Consider the following 14,050-nt stretch of genomic DNA (forward strand, 5'->3'; position numbering starts at 1 on the left):
TCCCGTCTGCAATAAGTCAGAACATTTATTTTTAACTTTGATACACATAACAAGACAAAGGTAGCTAGGCATCTATCATTATTCTGACTAATTTGTAAGTTAGCAAACCTAAGAAAACAAGACGTGATTCATTTCCCTCCTTCCAGTGGCGGAACCAGAAGCTGCAGTTGCTGGTGGAGCTGATAACACTCGGAGTGAAGGAACAGATCCAGCCAACAGTCCTGGCATCGAAATCTCATCCCTGCATCAGATCTCCTGGACAAAACCACTTTCCTTTGAATTTCTGCCAGCATGTCTCTCAAAACACATAAAATCCAGCATTAACTATTCAAATGGCCATTTTCAGGAAAGGTGAACATTAGTAAAAAATAACTACTTGTTCTTTAAGTAGCCTAGAGTTTTTGTGGCAAGGCTACTCCTGTTTTACTTGTGTATTTCCATTTTATGCCATTAAATATTTCTACTCCGCTACATTCAGAGGGAGAAACTGTAATACTTTACATTTATCTGACAGCTATTGTTACTGCTTACATTACAAAAAGTACAAATAAAAAAAACATGACGATCCTATAAAATGTGTTGTAGATTCAACGACTCACTTACTTTTTAGCCTTTTAAACTTTCAGCAGAAAAGACGACAGGAGTACACATGGTTCTATAAAACATAATGCTGTGAGGTCCAAACAGCATAGTTTTATTGCTCAGCTTTCTGCAAGGGTACAAGAAGTTTATTACTTTGCTTCTTTATTGTACTTATGTACAGGTGTCAGTTACACGCTCACAGAGCAGCTGATGTGAAAAACTATGAACACATACAGTATACTGTAATAATAAATACAAAAACAGATAGGAAATCAAAAGAAATAAAACATGGTGCCGTTTTAAAAAAAACAAAACGATTATTTTTACTGTTTTGTACTGAATTTAATAAAGTCATTCTCACACTAATTTGTACTTAAACTGTGGGGCGAGAGTTGAACATTACACAGCTTGCTCTGGTTTGTAACCAATTAAAAGTCAGAACTGGCTCTCAAGCTATTCAGGTTCATCAGATCAGGCTCGACACAAATCTCTTCCTGTCGCAGGTGTTCAAAGCTTGAAAAAGTTAACGCTTTACCTTTTTTTTTTTCTCCTTCACCTTTTCACAACCTGCTAAATTCTTGAAAATGTCTGACCGATGTTGCCGCTTTACTGGGGAAAAGTGGGAACTCCCCCGGCTGGAAGCTCTCAACCCCCAAAACGTTTGCACTGAAGACTGAACCAGCCAGAAAACATGGTGCCAACAAAAAGTTACAAGGAGCAGAAGTGGACTGTGTGCACTGGACAAACATACATGTGTGCATCTCAAGAACGTGTGTGTGAATATATGTATGTGTGTTATCTACATTATTAAAAAAAAAATAAAAAAATAAAAAAACTTGATCAGTCCATTAAGTATTCGGTAAATAGAAGGAAGTGTCTGATTATAACTTGGAGCCCAAGTATGCATAATGTGTGCAAAAAAATAACAAAATGTAGAATGCATTTCTTTTCTGCCTCCGAGTCCGGTAATTAAAGGTAAAATCAAATAAATCCTATTTAACTGTACAAAGACGACAATTTCATGTTGTTTCTCCGTTTTGTCTCATGATCACTACAAAATTGAGTATCAGCTAACAAACTGTTCATGGTTACAAGTAAATGCAGGCAGTATACATATTTTAAAAAAAAAGAAAGAACATTTAACAGATTTTTCCAATTCAAAAAGTGTTCAAAGAGTAATAATTATGCAAATAAATAGGCTTCATATCTTCAGCGTCCATTCATGCAGAGAGGTTCTTTGGTTGGAGGCTGTGGCGATGGCGCTGCTCCTCACTGGTTTTTGGGGACCTTTCGTTTTGGTTGAACATTTTCACCGTGTAGCACCCAGCAGCTCAGCAGCACTCAACCTCCAACATTTGCAGCTCTAAAGGTTTGAGGCCACCATCAGCATACAGTCGCTTTAAAAAAAATTCATGTTGCAACCAGACCGCTCCTGTGCAAATGAAATAACATTGTTGTCTTTGCCGTTTGGAAACCAGCAGCGACACAGACCTCCAGAGCAGCAAATATGGCCATACATGTCCTCCTATGAAGGTGTGTGTGTGTGTGTGTGTGTGTGTGTGTCTGTGTGTGTGTGTGTGTGAATAAGTGAAAGCGATTGACCAAAAGAAAATATCACTTTGAACTGCCAACCTTCAGGCTCCATCATGGGTTGAAAGACTGAGCCTTTGAAATATAGTTTTCATTAGAACCAGATTTACCTCTCGTCACACACGAGCCTAATAAATGTAAAACAAAAAACAAAACTTCACCTGAGAATGCAAAGAGGTCCGTGACAGACACCAACATGCTTGCATTTAAATCGAACAGAAAGAAAAAGCAACCATATACAAAATAGCTATGCATTTGTACATATATACTCAAAGATGACAGGTGTATAGATACTTTTTACTCCGTGTATTTCTAATGAAGTCACATAGCAAATTAAATGATACATTTAAATGTAACGTGACGAAAGCACTCCTGCCATCGCTGCTCAGTTTGTAAAGTGCTCTAAAGTGACAAGGGAGAGAGAGAAAGATACTTCTGCCTTTTTAAACTGAGGATGGGACTGAAGATAGACACCTGACTTGAACAGCTCCTCATCAAGCCTGGTCCCATCTGGACAGATGTGCCCCTTTAAAATATGATCTGACGGGAGGTGTGCTGGGTTATTCTGAGTTGGATAAAAGAAAAGAAATAAAGAAAAACATGCATACTTGTAACTGCCGGAGACAAATGTGAGAGAAAAGGAAGACGAACCAGGCTCGAAAAGTGAGGTTCAATCATCTCTGCAGCTGTAAATATGGGACACTGTGCTAGTAGAGATGATGGGGAACTCATCTATAAACTGTTTAACTTCCTCGCACACGAATGTTTAAGCATGCAGAAACACGTTTATGGCCACACTGCAGTGATTATGGGTAGAAAAATAAGATTCACACACTCCTCCATCGTCCCGCATTGTTTTTAACAACCCACCATGAGCTCGACCCCAAAACATCAGACCCACATCCAAGACAGTCTGCATGAGAATTTCAATGATATGGTTTTGCAGTTACAAAATGACTGCTGGTAATAAAATCAGACTAATTATCAAGCATCGTTGCAAAAAAAAAAAAAAAAAAAAAAAAGAAAAAAAAAAGAAAAAAAAAAAAAGTATTCTGAATCAGCGAATTTGCGATCAATACACCATTTTGGAATGAAATCCTTCAAATATCAAAGAATTACACAGAGGTAGGATGAATTTGTGGCGCTACTACAAAATAAAAGCACACCAACTCTGCCGCCATGAGGATTGGAAGGTGTATTGGTTGAGGTTAAGATGGCTAATAAGGGCAAGATATGGCTATCTGCAGTGTTAAAGATTCAGTAGCATGACAAGGAACAATTCAATCAGTTTAAATTGCAAAACAATATAGTGACTCACTGCTCTCAGATGCCTAGGGACAATTTGGGAAAACACTTTTGTAAGACGTTAAACTGTAAGTTGACAAACTACTTCCTGATCTGACAATATTCAAAGTGAGATGACCGGGCGGTGCCGCTTCTTTTTCCGAATGCAGAAGGAGCCGTCAAAAACAACCTGCTCACTCACAACACGACTCACAGCCGCTCTTAACTGAACAGCTGGTACTTTGCTCTCCGTATTTCACACAAACTACACCAAAACTAAACCCAAACAAACAAATGAATACAAATTAAATGACACGGGAGGACTCTCCAGCAGCTGTTCAAACAAGACATCGATAAGGGAAGAATGTGGAGAGCGGTGAGAGAAGAGGAAGACTGCAGGCTCCGAGTGAGCCTGTCGGTGCGTCGCCGTGACAATAATAGTCCATCAGAGTCCTGCACACAATCACACATGTTCACACACACACACACACACACTCTCTCTCTCTCTCTCTCTCTCCAACGCATCTCTCATTCCACTGCGAAGCCACAGGTCTCCTCGATCGCAGTCAGCAGCTTGTCGTATAGCTTTTCGTAGCTCTCGTAGGGCGGAATGTCAATCCGGTTGAAGCTGGAGAGAAGAGAGAGAAAGAATGAGAATCATATGAATGAAGCTGTGAGAGACAGAGGTATTGTTTGTGTGCCTGCAGGTGTATGTGACACACACCAGGTATGGGCTTTGGGCAGGTTGTTGGCGTTGGCATCGATCTGATGAATGGTGAAGAGTCTGGGCCCTGCAGCACCTGCAGTCAAAACACAAACGGGACGCATCAGGTGTAGTTCAGCATCAACTTGCACTGTTAACGTACCCACCATCATCTCCACTAACAAAGTCCTGACACCTCTTTAATCTAGCCTCTGTTGCATTAGCCAAGGACGGACCACTGTTTCATCAGAGGGTTTCTTTTGCTGCTCAAAAATATGCTCCTTGTGTACACTGAATGCACCAGAGTCACTTTCATTAGTTAAATCAAAATACATTGAATTAAAGTGAAGTGTAAGGTTCGGTCAAGCTGAACGAGGAATGACAGCAGTGAACTCCACCACAAAGAGCGCGACACCGTGTCCTAGCAGCCTTGTCCACTTGCAGGCTTTCCAAGACAAAGATATAAAAGATACCCGTCTATTTTAGAATATGGACAGAAAATGATCATTTTTTTTTTTATTATGAAAGAATCCTTCTGTGAGAAGTGAAAGCTGGTGGAACAGAAGCTAAACCAGAAGTAGGGCAGGACCTCAACTCTCTAAAGCTAAGATTGAGAAAACCTTAAGGACTGGAGATCGAGAGCCAGCTAAGAGACACATCATCATACACAGAGACATGTCCTCATACACAGAGACATGTCCTCATACACAGAGACAGATAAGTACCCTGTAAAGCCTTGAAGCCTTGCAGTGGGACTCTGGACGAGCCGGTAACAAACTGCAGCAGTCGGGCCCTCCTCTCCTCGTCAAACGACTCCACGGCTTTCCAAAACCACTTGACGATGTTGCTCTCGGCGGTGCAGTGCTTCAGACGGGTGTTGGACTTCCAGTCAGAGATGTCAATCTTTCCCAGACCACACACTATCAGCTGAAGGTAAAGAGGGAGATAGAAACTTAATTAAGACTACGAGAGACAAGTGTACCTCAGGTAATAACTGTATCTTGGAAGAAATAGATGTTGTTCGTCTTGTACCTCCAGTTCTTTCTCATCAAAGGATTTGAGCAGGTGTTGAGGAATAACCTCATTGAAGCCTTTCTGCAGAGCCAGAAACTGAGCCTCGATGCCATGCAGGAAACGCCAGCTCACATACAACCTGCAGAGAACATGAGAGAGGAGTGAGAGGGGGAAACACAGAGGGAGTGTGTCAGTTCATTTAACACTTGAGGGACTGCAAATACAGATTCATCCCCATGACACTGAATTACTGTCGTGACAATGCTGTATGTTACGTGTGTGGGCTGAAACTGAACCTGCTCACCTGACATACTCCTTCTTGGTGTCCTCTGTGACTGGGACACTCTTGCCATTGGGCTTGAGCTCATGTTGGATGATTTCTCCATAGGCATTGTGCTCGACACAGAAAGTGTGGTCCAGGACGCCGGTGATGTCATTGTCCCTGAAGATGAGGGAGGGCAAGGTTAGAGAGAGAAGGTATGCAGCAATAACAATCAGCTCTCAGCTTCTGCAGAAATGATTTCTCTTAATTTCACTTTTCGGGCTCGGGCTCCAGCAAGGAAGTATATTTTTGAGATGAGATGTCGTTAGCTTCACTGGCAGAAGAGGGCGCCACAGTCAATAGATGACAGTGTGGTCCAGCTTGTGTGTGCATCTTAAGTAGAAGTCCCTATGCTTTGTATGTATATATGTATGAATTTCTTTCCTGTTACGACATGAAACACCTGCAAACAACCGCTTTCTGAATGAATTTACAAATCTACAAAATATCATCACAGCAGTATCACTTCCATATGCATTTCCTCCAACTTTTTTCTTTTTTTTTTGGGTTGCCAGTGAGAGAATTTAGAAAAATAATGGGTTGCCTAGAATCCAAAAAAGTCTTACAGGATCCAGACAAGGCTGTTGTGGAGGTCCGGGTCGACAGACTCCATATCGTCCAGCGTGATCGGTTTCCCCAACAGCTGTTTGTAGAAGGGCAGAGTGAAGCCTCCGTCGATGTAGTGGCCGTGGAACACCGCCATGCCCATGATGCGACCCACGAAGTGGAAGTACGACAGGTGCTCCTGCACATTAAAACAGGGATGTTGTTATGAAGGCTGTCATTCATGTCATATTTTTATTAGTATATCAGATTCAGATTACACAGCTTCAGTTTTTACGCAATGCCAGGACCTAAGAGTTACATACAGGAGAGGAGAGCCATTGCTCCTTTAAAAAATCCATTGACCTAAATAAATCATTATGAAACTAACCATAACGATAAATCTCTCATAAAATCTCTCTTTATTTCATTTTATTCTAGTTTAGACATCAAAACAGCACCCGTGTACAAATAAATGTCCCGTTTCTGTCTGCATCCGATGACTGGCTGGATACATACTTTATCATCACATGTCTTACTAAGTTTTATACGCCTATAAAACTAAATAATTGGTACCGGGTTGACAGCAGAGTCGGGGTTAATCTGTAGAGTGTAGATGTCATCTCTGGAGTACTGGAACAGGCCGTAGTAGGGGTTCAGCATCTCGTGGGACAGCAGGTATAACCATTCCCTAACACACAAACAACGATCGACTGTGAAAAAATGTACTTTAAACAAGCATTAAAAAAAAAGAAGGTTTGCTGACATTTAAAAACACATAAAAATAAACATGTGACTAAATACCTTGCTACCCCGCCATAGTCCAGTCCCTCTTCTCCTCTGAATTTGATCATCAGTCTTTTCCAGAGATCCTTTGGACGCATCTTCATCACCTGCCGGTACGACTCCTACGATTCAACACACACAGCAAATGTATTACAATGCAGTATGAACAAGAGATTTACTATCTCAAAACATGACTCTACAATATAATTTGAGGGACATCGCTACCAGTGTTGCCATTTTAGCGACTTTCTCGCTAGATTTGGTGACTTTAACGAGCCCTTTAGAGTCTTCTTTTCAAAAAAGCAGCTTGCGACATATAGAGTGACTTCTCTAAACATTGAAAGCCTCCATTAAATCATTGATTAACGTACACCGAGCGAAACATTTAATTTGTATTAATTATATGTCAACTTGTGGCACAGAACACATGTAGATAACAGACGAGAACCAGAACCATTTTAAGTACATCCACACATTTGCGTGGACACACTGCCAGCGGTGATCTGTAGCACTGGTTCCTGCACGAAAACCCCAAGTGGATCTGCAGGGCTGGTTTTCGCACTTAACTTTCCCCTTCCACAGCTGTCACGTCGAAGGGGGATGAAGTCATATTTTTCATTGCTCAACTTGTAGTTATGAAGTTATGTCTGGCCTCGAATACTTGCCACTGCTGCCTTAGCTCCTTTCCTCCCACCCTCCCCTATCCCCCCATCTCTTTAGCTGCTGAAATCATCCAGAAAGAATGCCTCGCTTTGGTAGAACAAATGATTGGGAGAGCAAGAAAAAGAGAGACAGAGAAGGAGAAGAAAAGTATTTTTTTGTGCTGTTGTGAAGGCCTTTCTGTTCTGCTTTTCCCTGGAAATCATAAAGCGGTTATGAGTAGTGGTTCTGTGCTGCCCTGGGCCCTTTTCTGGTGCACATCGTAAATGGGGTGAAAGAATGCCTGTTAAATGCAAAGATCTGGGTTTGTGAGCATTCTGCTATTGTTTCCATGGACGTGTTCAGTTTGCATGTCAGCATGTGATGCTTTTGTGAATGCCAGAAGGTAAATTCAATGAACCCATGGTCAATGCGCATTATAGAAAAATTCAAGGAAAATTCTGCGTTTGCATTCATTCAACAGTCAACCTAATGTTTCCTTTTATGGTTTAAAGCACATCAGAAAGTTGAGGTTGCCTTTCAAACAAATGCCTTTTTGGGGATCATAGTGGTTCATAATCTATAAACATGAAGAGAGGTAGTGTTTGTGGTCCTCTTGAAGTTTTCTAGAAAGAGCATTAATCTACTTAAACAAGTGCATTGTTAACATGTTGTTTGTGTGTGAAAATGTCATCCTCTACGTAAGTGTGAAGGTGTCGTTGTTTCTTTTACCTCAAATATCTCTTCACGGCAGACCTCGATGCGGCAGTGGCCGGCCTGGGGTTGCTGCTGAGAAAGCTCCTGCCGCAGGATCTTCAGCTTCTGCACCAGGTCCCTCTTGTACTTGGGCACCGTCAGACACTCGGCCTCTTCGGGCAGCTGGGCTGGGGACAGAGCTTGCTGAGGGACGCAGGAGCCACCCTGTTCCTTCAGCGGAGGCGGATGACTGGAGGGATCATGTGGTTCAAGGGGAGGCGTATGACAAACAGAGATTGAGGAGGAGGAGAGAGATGGAGGGAGATCAACAAGGTATGAAAGGGCAGATGCGTGACAAGAAAGGAGGGCAGACGGGAAAAGACAAAAGATGAAGAGTAACATGTCAGTACGATTCACCATTCACCTTAACAGTAGTATTAAACAGTTTGACCTAAGGTGCTTTGACTCCAGTTGAGGGAACAGATTTATACAAGAAGAAAGAGAGAGATATGTCCTGTAGGGAAATCCCCAACCCCTCCATCTCAAATATCCCCTAACCGCTGAACGAGGACGTTTTGTAAGACATTCCCTCTCCAGCCCTGTCCATCCTCACTCCTCTAACCAGAGCGCGAAGCCCAGAGTAAATCTGATCCAGACCTGTGGACAGGCTGGGCCTCTGAGCGGACGTTTGGTAAATATCACCACCAGGAAAGACAGAGGAAAATAAATATACAAAGGAGAGTGGGTTAAGAATAGCTGATGTTTTCTTCCTCATCACACATTTCTCTTCATGTCTAACATATCCAACTTTAATTATTTTAATTTCCCCTCAATCATTAATCGAGCATAAAGACGCCGACAGCCAAGGTTGATTAGGCGTCCCTGCCCACCGCCAACCACAACTGGAACTTCCATCGTCAAAAAAAACACCAACATTTTTGTAACTTTCCAGTCTTGTTTCTGTCGACTCGCACAAACACTGAAGATGCCTTTCTTTTAGCTGCAGATGATAATCTGATAAATGAAGATTCCAGTCATTAACCTGAGTTCATGTTTGCCTGGCCGAAGTGCAGCCTTTGTTTTGTAATTTAGCAATTTTCAACTATAAAATACAATCTTGGCAAAAGTGTGCCATGGTCAATGTTCCAGTTCTGGTCTCCTCCAGCCCTCATTGTGGTGTTGGTGGTGGGACGCCTGGGTGGGCCTCGTAAAAACATAATCCATCCCTCCCTTCAACAGGACAGCAGCCCTCATTTTCCTGTGAGGAGACGCTGAGCCAGCAGAGGACTTCTTTAAAAGAAGCTACTGTCCTCTGCTGGGAGTGGAGCGTCGAGGCTGCGGTTGGCTAAACAAAGACTGAATTGGTGTATAAAAAGGAAGGCGAGACCTTCTAAGGTAGCAGTACATAGCCACCCACTTATTCCGACACTTGTACATTTGGGTTCTCTGGTTCAGTCGGTTGGAAAAGGCCTCAACTATTTGGGCTTTCCAAACTAAACGGGTGCAGTGTTTCGCCAGTCTATCCCTGTATAATCAAGTCTGCTGCTATTTATTTTATTGGCAGGCACTAGCATGTCAAAGAAAGGGTAAGACTGCAACAGAGCAGTCCCGAAAGCCACTTTAGGAAGGAGGGAGGGAAAGAAAAGATGGCCTTAAAACAAAATCGAATGAGTTGCTTTTGGCTGGGAGGCTAAAGAACCATATAATAAAGCATAATTTCAGCGCACGTTTTTTTCCCCCTTCTGAGGGTACAATGTAATTAAAAATACATTTCGAGATAGTTCGTCGTCTATGGTTTCCAAACGGGACGAGCTCTGCATATTTAATGGTAAATATAGAAAATACAAGCACAGCAAAGCTGAAAATCTGCCCGAGCCAAAAGAGAGAAATGATTCCTATTGGTTTGACAGCTCGAGTAAAATACTACTTGGGGAGAAATATAACTTTGAAATTCAATATCGGAGCCAAAGGATTTTATAATTGTTATTCCAAGGTGGAAGGAGCAGAAGGAAAAGAAGCTAAAGAAGTCAAGAAATGAAGGAGTGAACATTTGCCAGAACTGGGTCAACTGCACCTGAACCTGCAGAGTCATGATAGTCCTCCATCCTCTCACTGCATTTGCAGGGAGGCAGACCAGGTGTGTGTTAGGTGTGTGTGCATGCACAAGAGTGGGTGCTTGTGTGTGTAATAGAAAGTGTACTTCTTTTTCATGGCAGCTGCCACAGGTGGGCTGTAATGAGTGTTGGGTAGGTGTAGCGGTATTAAAGTCACACCAGCCACCCCAACACCCACTCTGCCCCCCCACCCCCCCACCCAGCCAATCAAAGGGCCCTTTATGAGTCTGAGCATCAGCTGTTGCATTGCTCTTTTACACTTGCCTGAAAAGCAGGAGAGGACGGAGAGGTTGGCCAAACAGTGAAGTCAAAGTGTGTGTGCGCATGCATGCGTGTACAGAATTATTTATTTGGACAATGTTTGTGTTTTGCCAATAAATGTGTGATCTGTGTAACATTGTTCCCACTGACCAAACTACCACATCAGCACCTTTCAATTTGTTTAAAAAATACAGGAAGTACAGGAAACAAGCAGCAGACAGACTGCAGTGATGACACTGGCTTCTGATAAAAATATGTTGCATTCGACAACTCCTCCCGAGAATAACGAATGAAAGCTTTGCAAAATGTTTCAATTAGAGAAAACAATCTGCGGTACTTTCTGCTTTATTTTGACTTATGAATCATAATGCATACAGCATATACGACGGCAAAAAAAGCAGTTAGCTCCGACTACATAGTGCAGTAAATTGTGCATGAAAATAAAAATATGGATTTAAGATTTCAATTAGCCAGACCACGGCCCTGTACTCCCGTTTACTGCGATACAGACAGTCCTTTAATGCAACATGCAGACAGATTTACCCTGCTATACAAATACATGATTTAGATGACTGGAATTTACTGTCTCATCAAGTTACAGGGGTGGTTTGAAAAGTACAGTTGATATATCAAATACTGTATATATTGCACACACACTATACACAGCGTACCCAATAATTTGCATTTATATTTATCTTTCCCATGTTAAATAAAACACACACCTCATAATGTACCAAATAGAATATATAATCTCTTCTAAAAACATCAATACAGATGTTGGTATAAATGTCATGAAGATTTATAACTTGGTTGGGAAAATACCTGCTGATGCCCACTAAACCTGAATCCAGCAGCAACTAAAAATACCTTCAGCAAACACTGATGTAATCTTTCAAACATATACTATGTGCTGGTGCAAGGGAGGAAGCTCAGTATGTGAGAGAGAGTGTGGCAGACCACAGTAATGTAGCCGTGTCTGACTGTCTGACAAGTCAAGGCCTTCATTAGTCTAAGGCCTTGACGGCAACGGGCTCGTCTGTCACCTCCACACCGAGATGCCTCCTGGAGGATAGGCAGGCTGAGGTGCAAACTGCAGACTCACAATGATGTAATGTCAAATCTGTTCCACGACATCTAATCTTACAGACATCACACACACTGTTTCTACAGACTTGGGGTAAAACCTGCAACCACTAAAGTGGGTTAAGAGATACAAGGTAAATCCAAAAGTGTTAAGTTCAGTTCCCACCCAAAAAAATAGTCTACAGTTTACAGTTTGTGTGCATACACACATGTCCAGTATGCGTTAACAGGCTGCTGTCTCCTCCATGTGTCCGCCATGTGGCCAATGTAATTCTGCTTGCTGTTGTTTTTGGGCATGCTGTCAGTGTGTCAGGTGTTTAGAGTTGGCGTGTCCCCCAGTAAACAATCCAACATGATGTCTGTGTTGTTGAGATCATTAGGCACACCCAATAAAATGTTAAGAGCCCTACATTTAAATTGCGTTTTTAGACAACTGCACCACGCAAATCTATTCTAAGACTGCTCTGAGGAAAATATAAATGAAATGCATTTAGAGTTTGTTGCCAAATAAGTATGTATACACTTACTTTACTCATGTTTCAAGAGTGTTGGACATTGCACATTTAATGCTCTAACACTGTGACTGTAGACTTTCATTTTGTTTTTGTTAATCAGTGTGTATCACGGAAAACTGCATTAGAAATTGGCTTGTTAATTTTGACCTTTTCCAAGTTCTGAAACGTTGTCTGGACTCCCTCAAATGTCTCCTAATAAGGACTCAGACAAGCAGTTAATGATGCTGACTGGATAACATAGCTGAGCTTCAACTCACAACCAGAGGCTGTTCTGACACATATGGATACTATTTGACCAAATGACCAGATGTTGATTTCCCAAACATGTCTGTCGTGCCAGCCGCTGTTATTGAAAGGGTTTTTGACTAAGAATTTGCACTAAAAAAGCAAAAGGGGGAAAATCTCCACATCTCTCTGTGTTCCTCTTGTTCTAATGATTCCTGCCTCACACACTGGCAGCCGAAAAGTACAGGGAGCTCCCTGACAGCCAAAATACACGAAGAACAATCCTAGAATTCAGTTTATCATATCAGGGATTTGCATTGCTCACAGGTTCCTTCCATACAAATATCACCACTCTGCTAGTTGTCATTTTCTCTAAACTATTCAGTAGAAGAGCTAAACAATCTATGCGTGTTCGGCGAGGATATGAAAACTGGTGCTAAGCTAACAGCTGCTGTGCTAACATGTGTTTAGTATTATTTTCCCGAGCGGGGTCAGCCTCACTGGGCCTCTCCGCTGGCTTAGCTGCCTACGAGATTATCTTCAGTGGAGGCAGACTGCTGACAGACAGCACACACACACACTGAAAGATGGACTGACAGCCCCAGACAGTGTGTGTTGAACTTGAATGACATCCACATGAAAGTCAACCCTGCGGAAGGTCATGCATGTATATACACAATACACGTTGGACATTCCCCTGTGGAAAAGTATCTCAGTCAGCATTTTTTCTAATAGGGTAACAGTGTGTGTGTGTGTGTGTGTGTGTGTGTGTGTGTGTGTGTGTGTGTGAGAGAAGCTTTGAGTGACTGGCTGCTGAAACTGCTTTATGCTGACGGCTGGGGCTAGTGTATGAAAACGTCTGTCTGTGTGTGCTGATCGCAATGTTCACATGCACGCATGTCATAGACCATGTGCAAGTGCATACACAGTTTATTGCCTGCATGCAAGTATGTGAACACACGTGCAAGTCTGCACAATTACCTGTGTGTGTGTGTGTGGGGGTTACCTGAGGTTAGTGTTTTGGCTGTCCATGGCCACACGGGAACCATTTGGACTTGGGCTGCCCGAGGAAAACAGGAGGAGAACAGTGAGGAAAAGACAAAGAAGGAGAAAAGAGCACAAAAATAATGTGAATGACAGAGAGGAGGATTGGAGCATTAAAAAACATCATGGGACAGGATTAAACAGGACAGACAGGACAAGAAGAGAAAAAGAGCAGCAGTACAGAGGGGACAAGTAAAAGGACACAAAGACACAGAATGCAGGTTGATTAAAAAATGTGGAAAAACAAGAAAAGGAGAAGAACAGCAGAAGTGAAAAACAGAAAAAGGAGAGGAAGTGGAAAAAAAGAGGAAGACAAAAAACATAAAGTGAGATTAACGAAACCAAGACAGCCATCAGTGATCAGGTTATTGCAGCATCCCCAGACAGGAGTCATCATTTCCATTTCCAGGATGAATAATGTGAATATAAAGCTTTTATTTTTTATTTTTTTTAAACAATAAGCTGATAACAATCCTGCTAACAAAATCCAAACCAAGACAGACAATACAGTTGTGTGTCCGCATTGTTTTAGAGCCTTAACGTATAAAAGATGCACATGGACAGCACAATGAGAAGCATCGGCTCATTTGTTGTATATCCCTAAAGAAAAATGTTGGATTTTCTTTTCCAGGTCATTTAAATTAAACTC

The 14,050-nt window shown here is 42.0% G+C and overlaps 1 protein-coding gene across 1 annotated transcript in view; it reads right to left on the reverse strand.

The window, feature by feature from the left end:
* Nucleotides 1–653: 653 nt before the first annotated feature.
* Nucleotides 654–14,050, reverse strand: part of LOC142948344 (E3 ubiquitin-protein ligase SMURF2-like) — a 50,350-nt gene continuing 36,953 nt past the window's right edge. The window contains exons 11-20 of the mRNA XM_076090320.1: nucleotides 13,364–13,417; nucleotides 8,196–8,409; nucleotides 6,843–6,946; nucleotides 6,615–6,729; nucleotides 6,062–6,240; nucleotides 5,478–5,615; nucleotides 5,192–5,312; nucleotides 4,885–5,086; nucleotides 4,181–4,256; nucleotides 654–4,084 (exon numbers count right to left, since the gene is read on the reverse strand). Coding sequence (XP_075946435.1) covers nucleotides 3,985–4,084; nucleotides 4,181–4,256; nucleotides 4,885–5,086; nucleotides 5,192–5,312; nucleotides 5,478–5,615; nucleotides 6,062–6,240; nucleotides 6,615–6,729; nucleotides 6,843–6,946; nucleotides 8,196–8,409; nucleotides 13,364–13,417 — 1,303 coding nt within the window. The 3' untranslated portion in view covers nucleotides 654–3,984. The remainder of the gene's footprint in view (nucleotides 4,085–4,180; nucleotides 4,257–4,884; nucleotides 5,087–5,191; nucleotides 5,313–5,477; nucleotides 5,616–6,061; nucleotides 6,241–6,614; nucleotides 6,730–6,842; nucleotides 6,947–8,195; nucleotides 8,410–13,363; nucleotides 13,418–14,050) is intronic.

The sequence above is a fragment of the Anarhichas minor genome, unplaced genomic scaffold (genome assembly GCF_050575085.1).
Source record: "Anarhichas minor isolate MPS153535 unplaced genomic scaffold, ASM5057508v1 ptg000012l, whole genome shotgun sequence".
Lineage (NCBI taxonomy): Eukaryota > Metazoa > Chordata > Actinopteri > Perciformes > Anarhichadidae > Anarhichas > Anarhichas minor.